This window comes from Limulus polyphemus, unplaced genomic scaffold (assembly GCF_000517525.1).
Source record: "Limulus polyphemus unplaced genomic scaffold, Limulus_polyphemus-2.1.2 Scaffold97, whole genome shotgun sequence".
NCBI lineage: Eukaryota > Metazoa > Arthropoda > Merostomata > Xiphosura > Limulidae > Limulus > Limulus polyphemus.
In genome coordinates, this window is record NW_013665707.1 from 277022 (window position 1) to 293356 (window position 16335).

Here is a 16335-nt window from a genome sequence, read left to right on the forward strand (position 1 = left end):
AGTAAGAAAACTAAAATTCTCTCAAACATCATAACAAGCTGATATAAAATCACTTCTGGCAGGAGTTTTGAGTGTCCCCAGAAAAAACAAAAACCACCTTCATGTGTGTATATTGTGCACATTTGCAAATAAAAGCTGTTTTAGAACATATATTTTTTTCTATGCTGCTATAGAAATACAGTGACAAGAAAATGATAAAAATTCAAAATCTTTTAAAAGAAATTTTTGTAAAACATCCTTTCATAAATGGAAACAGTGAATGAATGTTTCATTAACAAACTTTTAATATTAATACAGTTGCTGGCTGATAGTTCCAAACAGATAATGATATTCTACAATTATTTGAATATTTTCTTTATTCAAATCACACAAATTTTTTACACATAAGACATCATGAATAAAATGACCAGTAATGCCAATCTAATGTTATTCATTGAAGTCCAATAAAAAAAAAAAGTTCATCATCTCCCTCTAAGTATCTTAACAAAAGAAAAACAAATTACATCAGCCTGACCAAGATTTTATCAAGAAAAAATCACATTTGAGGAATAATGAACAGCTAAGTTACTTCACAAAAATAAATAAAATTCAGTATAACCTGTGCTTTTCTTATACCAAATTCACCTAAAATATATTAAAAGATAAGAAATGGCTATATAATAGAAGCAATGGCAATGATTTTGTGAGTTGTCAAAACTTTTTATAAGGTTTATAACATTTGGTAGCAGTGAAGATGAATTCTATTGGTTATGATCTGATACATAAGCTTTTAAAACTGAAACTGTGGTAACAAATTCAAAGAATAGCCAATCACCACATAGATTCAACAGTTATTATAAAAAGCTTTAAGGGGAGATATCACAATAAACATTTCACCCTTAATTATAACAAGTGGCTGTTATGAAAACATCCTCTTTCTATTTGCCTCATGGGTGAAATAAGCAGGTCAGAAAGCAGTACAGTGTTCTATTTAAATGCCCTCTAGAAATTAGTTTATAAAACCTAAGTGCATCGGACTATAGATAAAGAGTTATCAACAATCTCCATATCATTTCCTCCCATCTTTCTCTTATGTAATAAGACACATCAGAAAGAAACTGCTGGTAAAACACAGACATTATGAATTTTGACAAAGAAAAAAAAATCCATTTAGATAGCAATCTGCATGAAATATGAAGAAACGAACACACCCATACAAAAACATTGCACAAGTGACATTCAGGAAAAAAAAAACAACACAGAAAATGACGCAGTAACTGTATGGACAAGAAGGAAAAAGCAGCTATAGTACCACTTTGTTACTAAGCACCATTTTTTAGTTTCATAATGATCTTGTACTCAATACATTTTAATTTTATTTACACACAAAAAATATTTGACTCCAAAAAATAAAAAATACGAGCCAGCTTCAATCAAACAACAAAGAGTAAGTAAACCTTATGTGGCAATAAACAGAAAGTATGCTTGATTGGCAAACACATTATTTCATAAAACAGTATCTTGATGCATAAATACTTTTTTTTTTGTTTTTGGTTTCAGTGCTGATCACATCGCAGGTTGTTTCTTTCAACAGTACTGAAAGTACACACGCACACACACACATATATATATATAATTCATTGCTAAGGCTGAGAAACATACTTTAAGCACATGTTTCGTATCAACAAACATGTACAGCCACTAATCTTGAATTCTTCAATAGCTGTCCTATTTCATATTTTTTACTTGCCTATTTTGCTACCAGAGGAAGTGTGTTCTTCTTTATTTTCCTCACGAGGTGATCTTGGAGAAGTTCGATGCAAGGGTCCTGATCCATTTCGAGTTTTGCGTTCGTTATCTTTAAAGTTGCATGGCTGTTCAGTAGCCTTCTGTTTAGAATAGTCTCTAGGGAGTGTCTCTGAAATACGATTTTACAAAACATATATTAAACATTATTACTTTTTAAATATAGCAATTTGTATTTTTCAACACATCTATATTTCATATGACAGAGCACTTGTATCTAGATAAATCATATCTGAACTTTCTAACAAAAAAAAACCTTAAAATATGAATTGAGTTACTTTCATCCAAACTAAGAAAGATAATGGGAGAGAAAAAGAAACAATAGTGACTTTTTAAGTGAAGACAACTGTTGAAAATTATAATCTTACTATAAAAAATTAATCTTTATTCACAAGATCTTATTTTAAAGTAGCTACTCGTTAATTGTAAGGTTTGAACTACTTTTATTGGAGTGGGCAATGCTTTACCATTATGGAAATGAAAAACATTCTTCATGCCTTTTTTTAATAGCAAAAAATGTGAGATTGCAAATGTAAATTGTTAGAGCCAATGGTTTCTTAAACACAAGTAGAACAGTTTTCTTCCTTGAATAAATTAATGTATAGAAGTGTCTACAAGTGCTACAAAATGCAGATATAGAGTTCTTTAACATGAACACGTCTTTGTTGAACCTATACCAGATGGATAGTACATTTTTCCTTTATTATATCTCCAAAATGTAACAATATCAGTTTTGTACATTACAAAGTTCTTGTATAACTGTTTTAAGCTAAAATCTGTTGGAATTATCTTGTGTATAGAACCAAGGAAGTTTCTGACTTTAGCCACAATGAATAGATGTTCAACTTTCTTCGCTAAATCTGATAAGTGATTGGTTTATTGAGGTAATTATTTGAAAATTATTGAGCATACAGGTATGTACTGAAAAAAAATTAATAATCTCTCTTTCTAATTTAGTTTTTTTCTACAAATTTGTTATTATTTATTGCTGTGAGCTTTATGTCAGGTAGGTCACTTCAGTTCATATTTGGAACTGAAACTACCAAATATCAGTACAATTTTATAACAGGCCATCTGTCTGATATGAAGCTCCACAAAATAAATTTATGTGCATAACAACACATGATGCTAGACTTTAAATATTAATAATAAGAAAAAATTATATGACTTACTTTGGACAGTGGCATGGTGCTTATTCGGAGGACATTCCATATGACGCTGTTGTCTAGCCACTGCCTCTTGTCGCTCTTTTTCTTTAAGCTCTGATGCTAGTTTTTCCACAGATTCTTTTGCTCGTTGTGCCACTTCTGAGTAAGTGAGCTTTCGTCCCTTATCTTCGGAGCAAATCTAGTTTCAAGGATATTGTATTAATGCACAGTAATCTTGCATTAACAGTTGCAAACCTCAAAATAATAACCTTGACAGTATTTGCCCTCTGAAAGTACAGTCAATAATAATAATTACCTATCATTATTACCTTAATAATTACTGTTAACATAAGGTGGAATTAATGCAGTTTTAATTGTAATACAACTAAATACATTCCTAAGCAGTTTTTTCCACAGAATTGAAGCCTGATCCAACATTTTTCATAATGTTTCAAGAGACAGTTCAAACAAAATGCTATCACTTGATTAAAAGCTTTTGCACAAACTATTTGCACTCTTGGAATCCAGTAAAACATGCATTTTTACATAGTTTATGGAAACTTCAAATGAAGAAGTAAAACAACACTAACTTTTATTATTAGAAAAAGAATCATACTGTAATTCAAATAATGAAATAAAATGGTTTGAGCTCAATCCAGTAAAAAAACCCTTTTTTTTTAAAAAAGAGAATTAGTGTTCAAAACAATTTTCAATTTCACAACAGTTGAAATTGCACAGACAAAAGGATCTGTAGCAATCGAGAAAACAGTAGATGAGTATTAAAAGTAACATTAGCTCATATTACTTGAATCTTCTTGACACAAGAATTTATCTTTAAAACACTAAATACAGTCTTAATAGGGACTTCACACTACTGCCATCAAAAGTAAGATAATATAACATGAAAACACAAAACAAGAAATTTATCACAGCTAACACAAAAGTTTTATCTAGCTAGACTAGTGAATCCTTACTGTAACCAACTCTGTATACTCCAAACCTTTCAGAATTTCATCTATTATTCAGAATACAGATGCATAGCAAGATTATGCAATATTTGTTTTCAAAAAATATATTTAACAGTACCAAGCATATGAAAAATTAATTGCAAGTCTTGTCATATGCATAAGAAAAAAAATTCAGTTTCAAAACAGCAGGTTTTATGTTTAGCCAATTCTATTTCTCTTTTCTTCAATACTTTTTATAAGAGTAATACAAGTAACTATGTGCTTACACTTACCGTGCTCATTGTTTCAATGTTTCCATTAACCAGAAAGCTTCCACTATCAGTTTGTGAATTTTTGGAAACTGGACATAACTGTGTAGTTGTGAGAACAGCAGAAAGTGGTAAAGAGGAACAAGTGGTTGGAGATGAGCCAGTAAGGCTTCCAACATGGGTTGGTACAACAGCATGGCCAGTGTTTATTGTGGTTGTAACACTCCCAGTTGTCGATATTACATCACCCATCCTGCTTGTACTAACACTATTGTGAGCAGTCACAGGCTGAGGTTTAGTTTTCGTTTCAGGTCCAGCGCTAACTGATTCTGAAGTTAACTGTTCTGGTTCAATATGAGAGGAACATGTACCTTCAGCAGAGTTATTATGTTTAAGAACCCTTTTATCCCTGAAAACACAGAAATCAATTACTCAAACCTAAAAGTTGCTGAAATTCATTAAAAAAAACAAACAACTAAAACAAGCAGTTATTAGCCAACTTATTTTCCATTTCATTGGTGTTTTTTTTGCAATATTTCATAACACAAATTTTATTTTTAAATCATTTAATAACAAATATTTTGTTAACAATATAGAATAATTTCACATAACAGATAACTTAGGATATCAAAATTATTTCCACAGCAATATATAACTTTACAGTACACAAGGTTTTTCATTTTTGGCAAAAGACGAGATGGAAAAATCCAAAATCTGATTAATAACCAATACAAGACTTCTAAACAACTAATCAATGAAGTTAAAATGATCACCAACAGAACTGTTTTGATTCTTGATATTTAAAGTCCAATATTTGTAATACTCAAGTCAATAGTAAATTGGAATACTTACATAACAGGAGAGTCTGGTGGAGTTAGTAAGGCTTGGCTAATATGATCTCCATTTGCCAGAATGTGATTGTCATTTACTGCTGAAAATAAATTATCAGAAGTTCCCTCAACCTGGGATACAGTATCATTTCCAGAAGGTTTTGATGTACCTTTGACAACATCCGAGAGACGATTCTCAAACATGTCAGAATCTGATGCACCAACACCCTAAAGGTTTTAAAATATAAAATATATTTACTTTGTTGTTCGATACACTACTGAAAGTTTACCAGTTTCAAATGATACAAGCACTGATGCAGTAGACTTACAATTATGGTTATAAAAAAAAAAGCAATTTGCCACTAAAAGTTACAAGAATGATAAAGTGATGAATAAACACTATGGAATAAATTACAGGCTAGTTGTAATATTCTTCTTAATACTTCATTTCTTCAGTCTTAGAAGTTTTACACAACAATATTTCCTGCTACATTACATATTTATGATATGGTTTCAATTTTGTAGATTCAATAAACTGTTATCTTACTTGGGAGCCTGGGAGAGGGGGAAATGAAGCAGGTTCCAGATCAAACTTGGTATCTTTACTGTCAGAATCTTTCATGCTATTTCCTATTTCCTGATTTTTTAGAGCGAGAGAGACAAATCAATTTCTTGAAGTTTTGATACATTAGATGTGAAAAACAGGATAAAGTAAATCATTTTATGGTGCTTAAATAAACACTTTTAATCTAGATTGAATTTGAAGAAAATATGTTTTTATTTATTACACATATGTAAGACTGTCAGTAAACATCTGTTCTGCACTAAGTACACATTTATCAAACATCAAATTAGGAAACAAATTTATTTTAGTATAATGAAACTAAATGGAAGTGTACCATTATCCGTTAATTAATATTTCATATTATCCAAAAATCAACTTGTAAACAAGATCAATTAAAAATAACATTTCATTTATTTACCTTACTTTTTTGTATAGGAAAATAAAAATGTATATCACCTGGCATAATCTAAGGTTTTATTGGAATAATTCTAAGTTCAACATATAAAAACTTTTTAACCATGTTCAAAAGGAAAATCTACAGTGTGGAAACAGCTTATATATTGGTTAGGCTTGTAATGTCAATTAGGCTTTTAAAATTTACAATTTTATTTTGGATACTAATTTTAAATGTACACTAACTGCTAGTCTGAATTTGAAAAAAAAAAATAATTAAACACATATCTAATGTCAGAATGAAAACTTACAACTTTTGTATTGCCATCATCTTTCTTTTTCTTCCTAGGATGGATTCTGAATAAGATTATTAAATAAAACAGCATTTCAGTATACTTTAAATATTAAAAAAAGTCAATCTCATATAAAAGACAACGAAGCGTGTATGAAACACAATGTCAAAAAGTAAACACTGTATCAAGGAAATGGAAACTTTCAATAAGTATAACCAACTAAAGATTTATTTTGACAAGATAAAAAACGAAAAAAAAAACAAAAAAATGCCAAAAATTCTGAACTTGCTGAGAAGAATACCCAATTTAACTCATCTTACAGTTTAACAGGACATTAAAAACTTCTATTCCTCAATATTCTTAATAAATTATATTTTATGATTAATATTTTATAGGAAAACTGTGTGAAATTATTACCAAAACAACACCACTGCATTTGTTTTCTTGTCAGAAGTAAGGCAAATAAAGTCCACTTGTACTATTTTAGCATCTTTTCACTTATATTCAACTACACAAGTGTCCTAAAATTGCACACATATTATACAAAACATAGGAACTGTATCCCATTTTGTAAAGAAAATCGATTAAAAGAAAAATGACACTACCAAGTTGAACTTTGAAAAGAATACTTCCAATCAATGCTTTTAAAGCCCAATAACTTTTTATAGTTTAGAAATGTATTAAACAATGTGGGTGCATTATTCTGCTACAGGGACATATTTTAAATTCAAAACAATATTTACTACTTCAGTATGAGTTTCAGTTTCAACCACCTAACCCTATCCTTTCATACAATTCTTAAAATAAGATCCAAAACTTGAGTGTTTTCGAATAGTTGATTATTCTTCTTCAGGAGAACAAAGGGTGACTAACTCTTTTATCAAGACTTTCGTACAATTCAATACCCAGAAAATTTTGTTTCAGAATACTAATAATATGAAATATGTGAAAATAATATCATGTGGAAACATAACACATACTTTAACATCTAACATTAATTTGGACATTTTTTATTCAATTTTGTAAGAAAAATTAAAGGTCAAATATGTCAAAAGCAAGCCTCAAACTTGCAACCATCTGACTAAAAGTCTGGGGCATGAAACCCTGACCCCAATTCCTGAGAAAAATGCTTCAGTAATATTAATTTTTATAACAGGTAGAATATTAACTTAAACCAGTAACGTGATAACACACTTTTAAGAATAAATGTTGTATAAGACTTGAAATATGTTTACTCTGTAGACACCACAGTGTGATTTTGTTTTAAAAAATTAACTAAAAGCAAGAAAAATCAAGTTGAAATGAAAAATTGGTAGATAATAATTGAATAACTGGAAGAAAACAGAAGGATATTAATTAAACCTTTGCTGCTTTGATGAATCTCTTCCTTGGAATTCATTTGCAGACTTTGTTTGATTTGGTAATTTATTATCTGTGGATTCTTTGGTTCCACTCAAAGATGTGAAAGCCGACTTTGGACCATGGCTCGAAGAATGTGAGTTCCCTTGTCCTTGCTTGTATTGATGTGAGTATCTCTTTGAATAGGGAAAGAAATCTTGCATGTCCATTCCTAGGCTATATGGATTGGCATATGGATATGGTAGATAGCCAAATCCACTGATCCCACGATTCAAAATGGGTGCAGCCCCATGTGGGGGGCTTGGCACAAATGGCATGGTTTCTTTTTGTTCTAAGCCTAAAGAGTTGTGTTTTTGTTGATTCCGATACACATAAGGTTTATGAGTCCTAAAAAAAAATAAAAAAATAGTGTATGTGCTTAAACAATGCTTATCTGACAAAGAAATATGCACATCAGTTCTTTTTTTTTCAATTTGTTTGTACATACAATCTAAGTATCACAAGCTACACACATGAAGCAATATCATGGTTCTTAGAATAAGAAAGTTCACACAGAGGCCTTATATTTCCTCTTCAGCTTTTTATATATAAAATATTTTGATAACATACTTCATACAAAAATAATTAGAAGAAGAAGGCACAGCTTGAATAGCAAAGAAGCAGTTATCAAAGTTTATGAATTCCTAATATTACCAAATGATAACTAGTACACCATTTAAATTAAAAGAAGCTGAGAGTCCTACCTGGTTTGAAACTAGATGCTGGTGTTTTCTATTATTTAGACATAAATACCTAAATAAGCTTAAAAATAAGCTATGAAAAAACTGAGATTAATATTTTTCTACAACACTGATATGCCTTCACCTGGAAAGGTCAGCACTGACTGTGAAAAAAGTATTTATGAGCACGATTTGGTGCAATAATTGGTAATATCATTAAGAAAAAATGAGGTTGACCAAATTTAACATCATGAGATTATTTACAAAATTTTAGAATCAATTGTATGTAATGAGCAAGCCAAATTAAATGTACTATGAAAAGAAAACCAATCTTAATTTGTTCTTTTTATTTGCTTAAAACAATGAAGACAAAATAATTGACTAAAAGTGTACGAAGCATCTTAAGAAAACCTTGGCGACAGTAAAATGTTGGCTAGACTACATGGGTTATGGCATTTTGAAAATCAAGCACTGAAGACTGTTGCACTAGTAATCAAGCTTTTGAGTTACATTTTTAAGTAATTATTAGACAATTATCTACACCAGCTGTCCTCAAACTTTAGTAACCTGAGGACCCCCAAACCTAAAGTTTAAAAAAAAATTCCTTGTACTTGAAAAGCTGTATTCCAAAATAAAATGTTTTATTTAATAATTCAAATTTTTTTAAATATTGTTACAAAATTTCGGAGCCGACTCAAGAACCCCATGGAGTACCCTTGTAGACCCCCAGTTTGAGAAATACTAATCTACGCATTACTTAAGTCATTAAAAGTTCCAAAAATCCCTCTCTCTGTACATCTTTTTATAACAGGTAGGAGTATCTTCAATACTTCCACAATGATAAATATTTTAAAATCAGTGTCACATTACCTGGGAAAGTTTCACAGAGCATGACTATGCTTCCACAGGCACACTAATGGTTAATTTTCTCTTTGAAGACAGCTGGTTATTTGATACACAAGATTAACAAGTAAGATAAAACCAGACACAGTCAGTTTATTTACAGTATTTTTATCAACCTTAAATGTTAAATATTCTTCTGTGGTTTTCAAACGTTTCCTATAATATAGTAAACATTTATTTATATTTTCTAACCTTGCTGATGAAACATGAAGCCCATGTCGGCCAGTTCCATTTAGTGACTTAAAAACTGCTTGAGGAGGTAATCCATTCATCACAAAAATCTGAAAGGAAAATAAAACAAAATTCCACCCAAAACAATGTTATTTTACACCATTTTTTTTAGCTTAAAAGTTGACAAATACATTCTTTTTCAAACAAATATGTTTCAAAAGCTGTCCTTGTGTAGTGGATCATGTAAATAGGAACAGTTCCACAGACTTGTAACAGTAATGGTTACACAGTCACAGCCATTTTAATGATATTCAAAGTGGTCATTAATTATATAATGATATTAAACCAATGCACTGTACAGAATTACTTACAAAAAATTACAAATGAATTTAATTCCTTTGATCAACACAATAAACCTGAAAGTAATTTAAATGATAATTTACCAAAAATATAAAAGAATATTGTTGTAGCATGTTCTATCACTGGGTAGGCCTTTTTCAATTATTTTATGAAAATAATACGAAGTCCAGTCCACATAACAATAGAGAATTTATTTATTTATTTAGTCCTTAATGTTTGCTACATACTGTATTCACTTTGATAAAAGTTTTGGACCTCGCTTCAAATACAAAATTTCAATAAAAGCTGTAAGACATATATTTAAATTATAGTTAATACATAAACATGTAACTCAGAGATTAACTGAATAGCTGAACAGATGCAATAATTAACACTGAATAACTTTTCTGACACTGAACTAATTTTGTATTAACAATCAACTTACTGAATACTTCACAAACTGATTGATTACTTGTACTTATAACATGCTTGTTTCTCCAGATTCCAAGATATTTCTAGATTACTACATCATGAACATTCAACATATTGGACCACTTTTATCAACTTTCTAAATCTAGTGTTACCATTATGATTAGCAGTTTGCTCTAGCAAACAACTAAAGTATGAAATTGAAAATATAGATTACAACAATATTAAAAATGGCAAAGTGACTTTTAATGGTATCATAAAAGGTGTAACATATACAGATGCAATACAGCACATTTTGTTTTGCTATATATTCTGATCTTTAATTTTTATTATTATTTATTCTCAAGTCTGAATATTTATTAAATGTTACTGTAATGCAAATGTTAGCATCCATCACCCAGAGTTAGTTGTCTTAATTACCATAAGTTTTTGTGTGGAAACTGACAGTGTACATGGGCTACTTTGTTTTAGGATTTTTGTCCAAGAAGAGGGATAAAAAGACCCTGAAATAGGGCACATTTTCAATTTTTATGCCATTTTACCTTGAAGACCTTCCATTACTTATTTTTTTGTATAGTAACTAGAAAATGTCCGACAGTGTACAAGGGCCATTTTGCTTTAAACTTTTTTGCCCAAGAATAGGGACATAAAACAAAACAAACAAGATCCTGATATAGAGCACAATTCAATTTTTTTTTGCTTGAGGATTATGATACGAAGAAATGTTGCATTTAAACATCTTCCACCTGAATAATTGAGGATAAATATATGCCTCACCAATTCTGGTACTGAGGAGGTAATAAGCATTATTAATGGGAGTGCTGTATTTAAGTTGCAATATTATATCTAAAAAAAACAAAAACTTTCAACTTTAATTGTAAAGAAGTTAGTTGGACAGTTAGAATTAAACCACTTTATTATGTTTAATACCAGATCATATTGATTCAATTTAAACTTGCTATTACTTACTGTGCCAAATTCAAAAGCCGATGGAGTTGCAGGAGCACAAGCTTGAAGCATGGTAGGTGGGTAGAATGGAGGGAAGACCTGGAAAATAACATTGGAAAATAAGATACTGTACATTTCTCTCAGTGTACAAAATCTATATCAAAACTCAGTGAACTGATGTCAATCCTCCTTGTTTCTTTAAGTTGAAGACCCTTTCATTGTTTCCTTCTAAATTTTAAAAAGTAAATAAAGATGCAGACTGCAAAACAGAAGTACTTGAACAAGCAAACAAGTACAGGAATAAAAACAAACATTTTCTGATTAGCATTCTTGATTTTTACAAATAACAATGTAGAGTGAATGTGGAAGCTCTATAAGTGCAAGCAAAAAGATTGCCATATCAGTAACTCAATTTCATAAAATTTGTCAAGCTTTTAGTAAAGATTACAAGTCTGTTATACAAAAAAAATCTGATTTGTTTGTCAATTCAAAAATCCATTACTGAGTCAGTATGAGTGAAAGATAATCTTCATGCTAAGAATAAGAATTCTTTTCATCTTAGTTTTTTTTATATTTCATTTGCATAATCTCTAGAGCCTTCTAGATCAATATCATAAGGTTTTTTTCAATAAAAACTTATATTTTATCTGTTACTTTCTCTACCTCAGAAATAACTAGTGAAATCAACAACTTACAGTGAAAAGTTGAAAACATAAACTTTTAATTTTATGGTTTTATCACCAGACTTTGTGCTGGGAAGCAGTTTATCCTCTGTGAAAAGCAATAAAAAACAGCAGAAGCCTATTAGCTGTATCTTGCAAAACACTAGCAGAGCACATGACCTCCATAATCTCAGGTGTAACTATGTCAGGCCTCTTTTTTCATTAAGATGGTTGTTTAAATAAAAAGTTCTGTAGCTTTCAACTATGCATTTTAGATCACAAAAAATACAACAGTCACTAGAATACAATTTTCCAAAACCACTATAACTTATTTATCTTTCTAAGTACACTATGAATAGGTAAAAAAAATGTTCTTAAATTATCACAGCACTGGATAAGGTTCATCCAAAAGCTATAAATTCTGTTGACTATGACTGTCCCACTAAAAAACAAAAGTAGCAGCAAGATCTATGCAGAAAATATTCTCTTTCTATTAGTTATAACCATGCCTATCAGCCATAAAAAGTTGATAATTATCTTGAAAGAAAGATATGAAGGGGTTTTCTCGTGGGTTTGACAAATTTAATATCTTAGTAAATCATGAAGATGGAAGAATCAAATTCTATAATATTGCTTTTAATTATGTATAGCTTATGTTTTTGAAGATGGAAGAATCAAATTCTATAATATTGCTTTTAATTATGTATAGCTTATGTTTTTAATTGATTGAACACTGTAGAAACTGAATTTTTCAAGACATAAAATATGAAGGGGAGAATTCAGAGCTCATACTAGTCACGACACAGAAAAATGAAGATTGATATTTTTTTTTAAAACTATTTCCCTTGAAAATTAAGAAAATAAAATTTAGGTATGGTCAGTGTGGTATCCAGCTTTGCATTGCTCATTTTTTATACTAAAGGCATTTGGACGCAGTTGGAAGGATGCCCTTAATGTTGAGGTTCTACTGTAGTTTATAAAACAATTTTTATGTTACCTAAATTTTATTTTCTTAATTTCAAAAGGAAATAGCTAAAAAAAAATCTCAATCTTCATTTACCTGTGTCATGCAATGAGCAATGCAATGTTCGTGAGTTGCATGTTGCCATGACATGGAGGGTTAGCTGTGCCCTTTTTCTTTATTATTGGTCACAAAGTTTCAAAATACTTCTCTTCAGAGTTTGAACTGCTAAACATTTTACATTTATTTTCTGTGTTTATTTTACTGTCAACAACTTAAGTAGAAATCTGCTGAAAATAAAGCAACAAATCACCACGTGTGTTATTAGACCGTTTACATGACACCGTAATAAGATACTCTTGAAAACAACAAAGCACACGCATAGAAATAAGCTGACTTGGCCCCTGCTCTGAGAACACGATGTGGAATTTATCAACTTGCATATCCTACAGTGTTTACAATGAAAATTACTCAGAGTAATAAGATTGCACTTTGAATCTGTGAAAACGTTTATTATAGTATATGGTTTGGAGCCAACCCAATAAACTTTGCAATTGTGTTAATATTGGTCACACTTCTGGGATGTTTACAGTGTTTACAATGAAAATTCCTCAGAGTAATAAGATTGCACTTTGAATCTGTGAAAATGTTTATTACAGTATATGGTTCGGAGCCAATCCAATAAACATCGCAAGTGTTTTAATATTGGTCACACTTCTGGGATGCTTGGAATTTAGCAGTATACCGTACAAGCATACTAAGATAACTGCTTGCTTTATCACGTGTCCGTATAGAAAACAAAACTAAAGACACTGCCCTTAATCCAGAACTTTATTGCAAGATTTATTTTCGTTACAAACAGTATAAAAAAGAAAGAGACTGATAAGGTCTGCCCTTAATGATGTGGTGCCCATTAATCGAGGTCCTATTGTATGTTTCTAAGCCAAATTTATTAACATATTAATATATATAATAAGCAGTTTTTGTCTTCGTGTCACGCTTCTTTTTTTTTGGTCATGCTCAACAATATACAGTGTTTCTTTGCAACAAAACTATCACCTGATATTGTTAGGCCAACTATGGTGTTTATGTTCAATGCTTAATATACATGTTGATTTGTTAGAAATGTTTGTTTTTTATTCTTTATTATTCTGATAACTTTGGTGATATAACAGCAAAATAGTTTAATTCAGAAATGATTTTGATTTAGAACTGATATTTTTCTTTCATGAGAAGTTTTATGCACTTGGGCCTAGGGTAAATTACTGCACACACTGTCTTTACTTTAGGCTTAATTACAAAACAAGTAGTACTTTAGGCTCTCTTATCACACTGTGATAGGTTAAATAACATTTTATTTATATTTTTTCAGTTGTTGAATGAACATCTAAGTTTTTTGACATTGAGTTGTAGACAAAAGCAAAATAAAAGTTACCAAGGATTTCAATGAAGTAGTGTTTCAGCTAAGCCTTACGTTACGTTTATGTATTAGGCCTAATGCTTAGATAGGCTACAAATAGACCTACTATTACTAATGTTAGAGTCAGATCATATTTAGTTCTATGAGTATAAGTTTGAACGCGTAGTATTTAAATTATGCAATTAAAGAAATATTAATTTCTTTAATACTTACATACTTTGTTACAAATGAATAAAAACCATATAACCTGAGCACTTTCAAAAGGTGAACCTTTTTTCTTCAGAGACAAACTGGAAATGGTGGTGTAGTTGATTGAGTGATATATATAAAGGGAATTTAGTGACGTCATGAAAATCATCTGGTTTTCCAGGAAATGTTTAGTCTATTTCTCTATGTACTGTTGTGAGCATCTCATTTCCAGTACAGTGTAGCCAATGGTGGGAGTGTATGGGAAAAGGTGTTAGGGATATTTTACTTTAGAAACGGATAAATATATGTATATTTAAAACTATACTTAAGTGTTTATTCGATTATACCACCATTTCCAGTTTGTCCCTGTAGAAGAAAGGTCCACCTTTCAAAAGCGTTCGGGTTATAGGGTTTTTTATTCATTTCTATCAAGACTTCTTTAACCTACGTGTTTTTCTAACATCATGAAAATACTTTGTTACAACATATGAAAAGTTACAACATGAATAGAAGAATAGGAATGTAAAAACATTTAAAAATGTTGTATTATTCAGCAATAACTAAAATGCTGAGAATTTTTCCAATCTTTTAGGACACTTTCTAACATTAGAAATAACATATGAACATTGTCAATACTGTGTATAAAGAAATATTATGAAACAAAAATGTGATTTTTAATGTGAATAAAATTGTTGTCAGGTAATTTATTGCACTTTTTACAGTTTTCTTAACATCTGTCATTGTTGACGAGTTATAAACTAGTACATTTATAATAAAATTTTTAATTAAATTCTGAATGCAACTCTGTACAAGGTTATGACTTGTCAAGTTTAATGCAGTTGTATGCATAGAATTCAGTAGAGATTTTTTTTTATGAGATAATTTTCTTACAATGAGCTTGGTAGATTACACCGACCTTGTGACCCCAAAGTGACTATCAGTTTCCATACTATAACTTTTAATGTGTTTTGTGTAATCTTCACAAAATTTGGCAAGCTTTTGGTAAAAATTATAAATCTTTTGTACATAAAAATAAAATATTTTTAATTAAGTATTTTTACTAAAAATTTTTCTGTGAATATATAAAATCATAGTGTTGACTTCTCCAAGTGCAAAGTGATTTTCATGTCATGATTAAAAACACTTTTCTTCACCTGAAAATTGTTGAATTTCATTTGTGTAATCTGTAAAACCCTCTTTTTCAGTAAAACTTTATATATGTCATCTGTTATTTTCTCTAACCTAACTCTATATATATTAGTTAATCTGACCAACCTCAAAACCACCATAGAAAAATCTGAAAAATCTAAAATACTCTTTTTTCTTTCTAGAATGACTACAAATTGTAACAAGAAACTACAATTGTTTATACTAAATAGCTTAAAGCTGGTAACAGAATACATCTGTTTATACTTAAAGTTTTTTTGTTTTACTACCCTTTGACCCATGCCTAACTAATAATCCTGCCACACAAGTTGTAAATCACTCGGCAAGCGTGCATCTCAAGTTACCATATTGAATTACGTAATGCACGAGCTGCTCGCAAGCATACTTTGTGAAGAATTGTTATTATCTTACCTTATCTAATAAGTTTCTAATTCTTACATTTTAGTTACTTTTATAATAATAAATAAATAAATATGTGAAAAACAAGAAATTTGGTACTTACCCAAGTCTTCTTTTTACGCTGTTGACTGTTGATGAAAGTTAGCACTACTTTTTTTATAATAGTTGTCTAGTATACTAAATTTTCATTTAATTGATAATGCACCTAAGAACACAGAATACTAACACAAAACAATGTCCTATAACAATCATGATGTATTCTAGCTTTGTAATTATGAGTTAAGAGCCTTTAAAAAATTAAGTTAAGCTTGTTGATGTTAATACCATGAGAGAAACTTTCAAACTGGAGGCAAAATAGACAATACTCAGTACAAAAAACAATGCAATATAATACACCAGTTGACAAATTAAAACTCTGGCTTTCTATTATTTATAAATA

The 16335-nt window shown here is 30.1% G+C and overlaps 1 protein-coding gene across 6 annotated transcripts in view; it reads right to left on the bottom strand.

Moving 5' to 3' along the window:
* Positions 1–338: 338 nt before the first annotated feature.
* The window catches only part of LOC106469539 (la-related protein 4-like), a 61305-nt gene continuing 45308 nt past the window's right edge, over positions 339–16335 (bottom strand). For all 6 annotated transcript variants that reach the window (XM_013930040.2, XM_013930046.2, XM_022398837.1 and 3 more), the window contains 9 exons: positions 11120–11197; positions 9404–9492; positions 7593–7976; positions 6249–6294; positions 5527–5616; positions 5002–5207; positions 4174–4558; positions 2958–3132; positions 339–1897 (listed from right to left, as the gene is read on the bottom strand). In XM_013930040.2, coding sequence (XP_013785494.1) covers positions 1722–1897; positions 2958–3132; positions 4174–4558; positions 5002–5207; positions 5527–5616; positions 6249–6294; positions 7593–7976; positions 9404–9492; positions 11120–11197 — 1629 coding nt within the window. In that variant the 3' untranslated portion in view covers positions 339–1721. The remainder of the gene's footprint in view (positions 1898–2957; positions 3133–4173; positions 4559–5001; positions 5208–5526; positions 5617–6248; positions 6295–7592; positions 7977–9403; positions 9493–11119; positions 11198–16335) is intronic.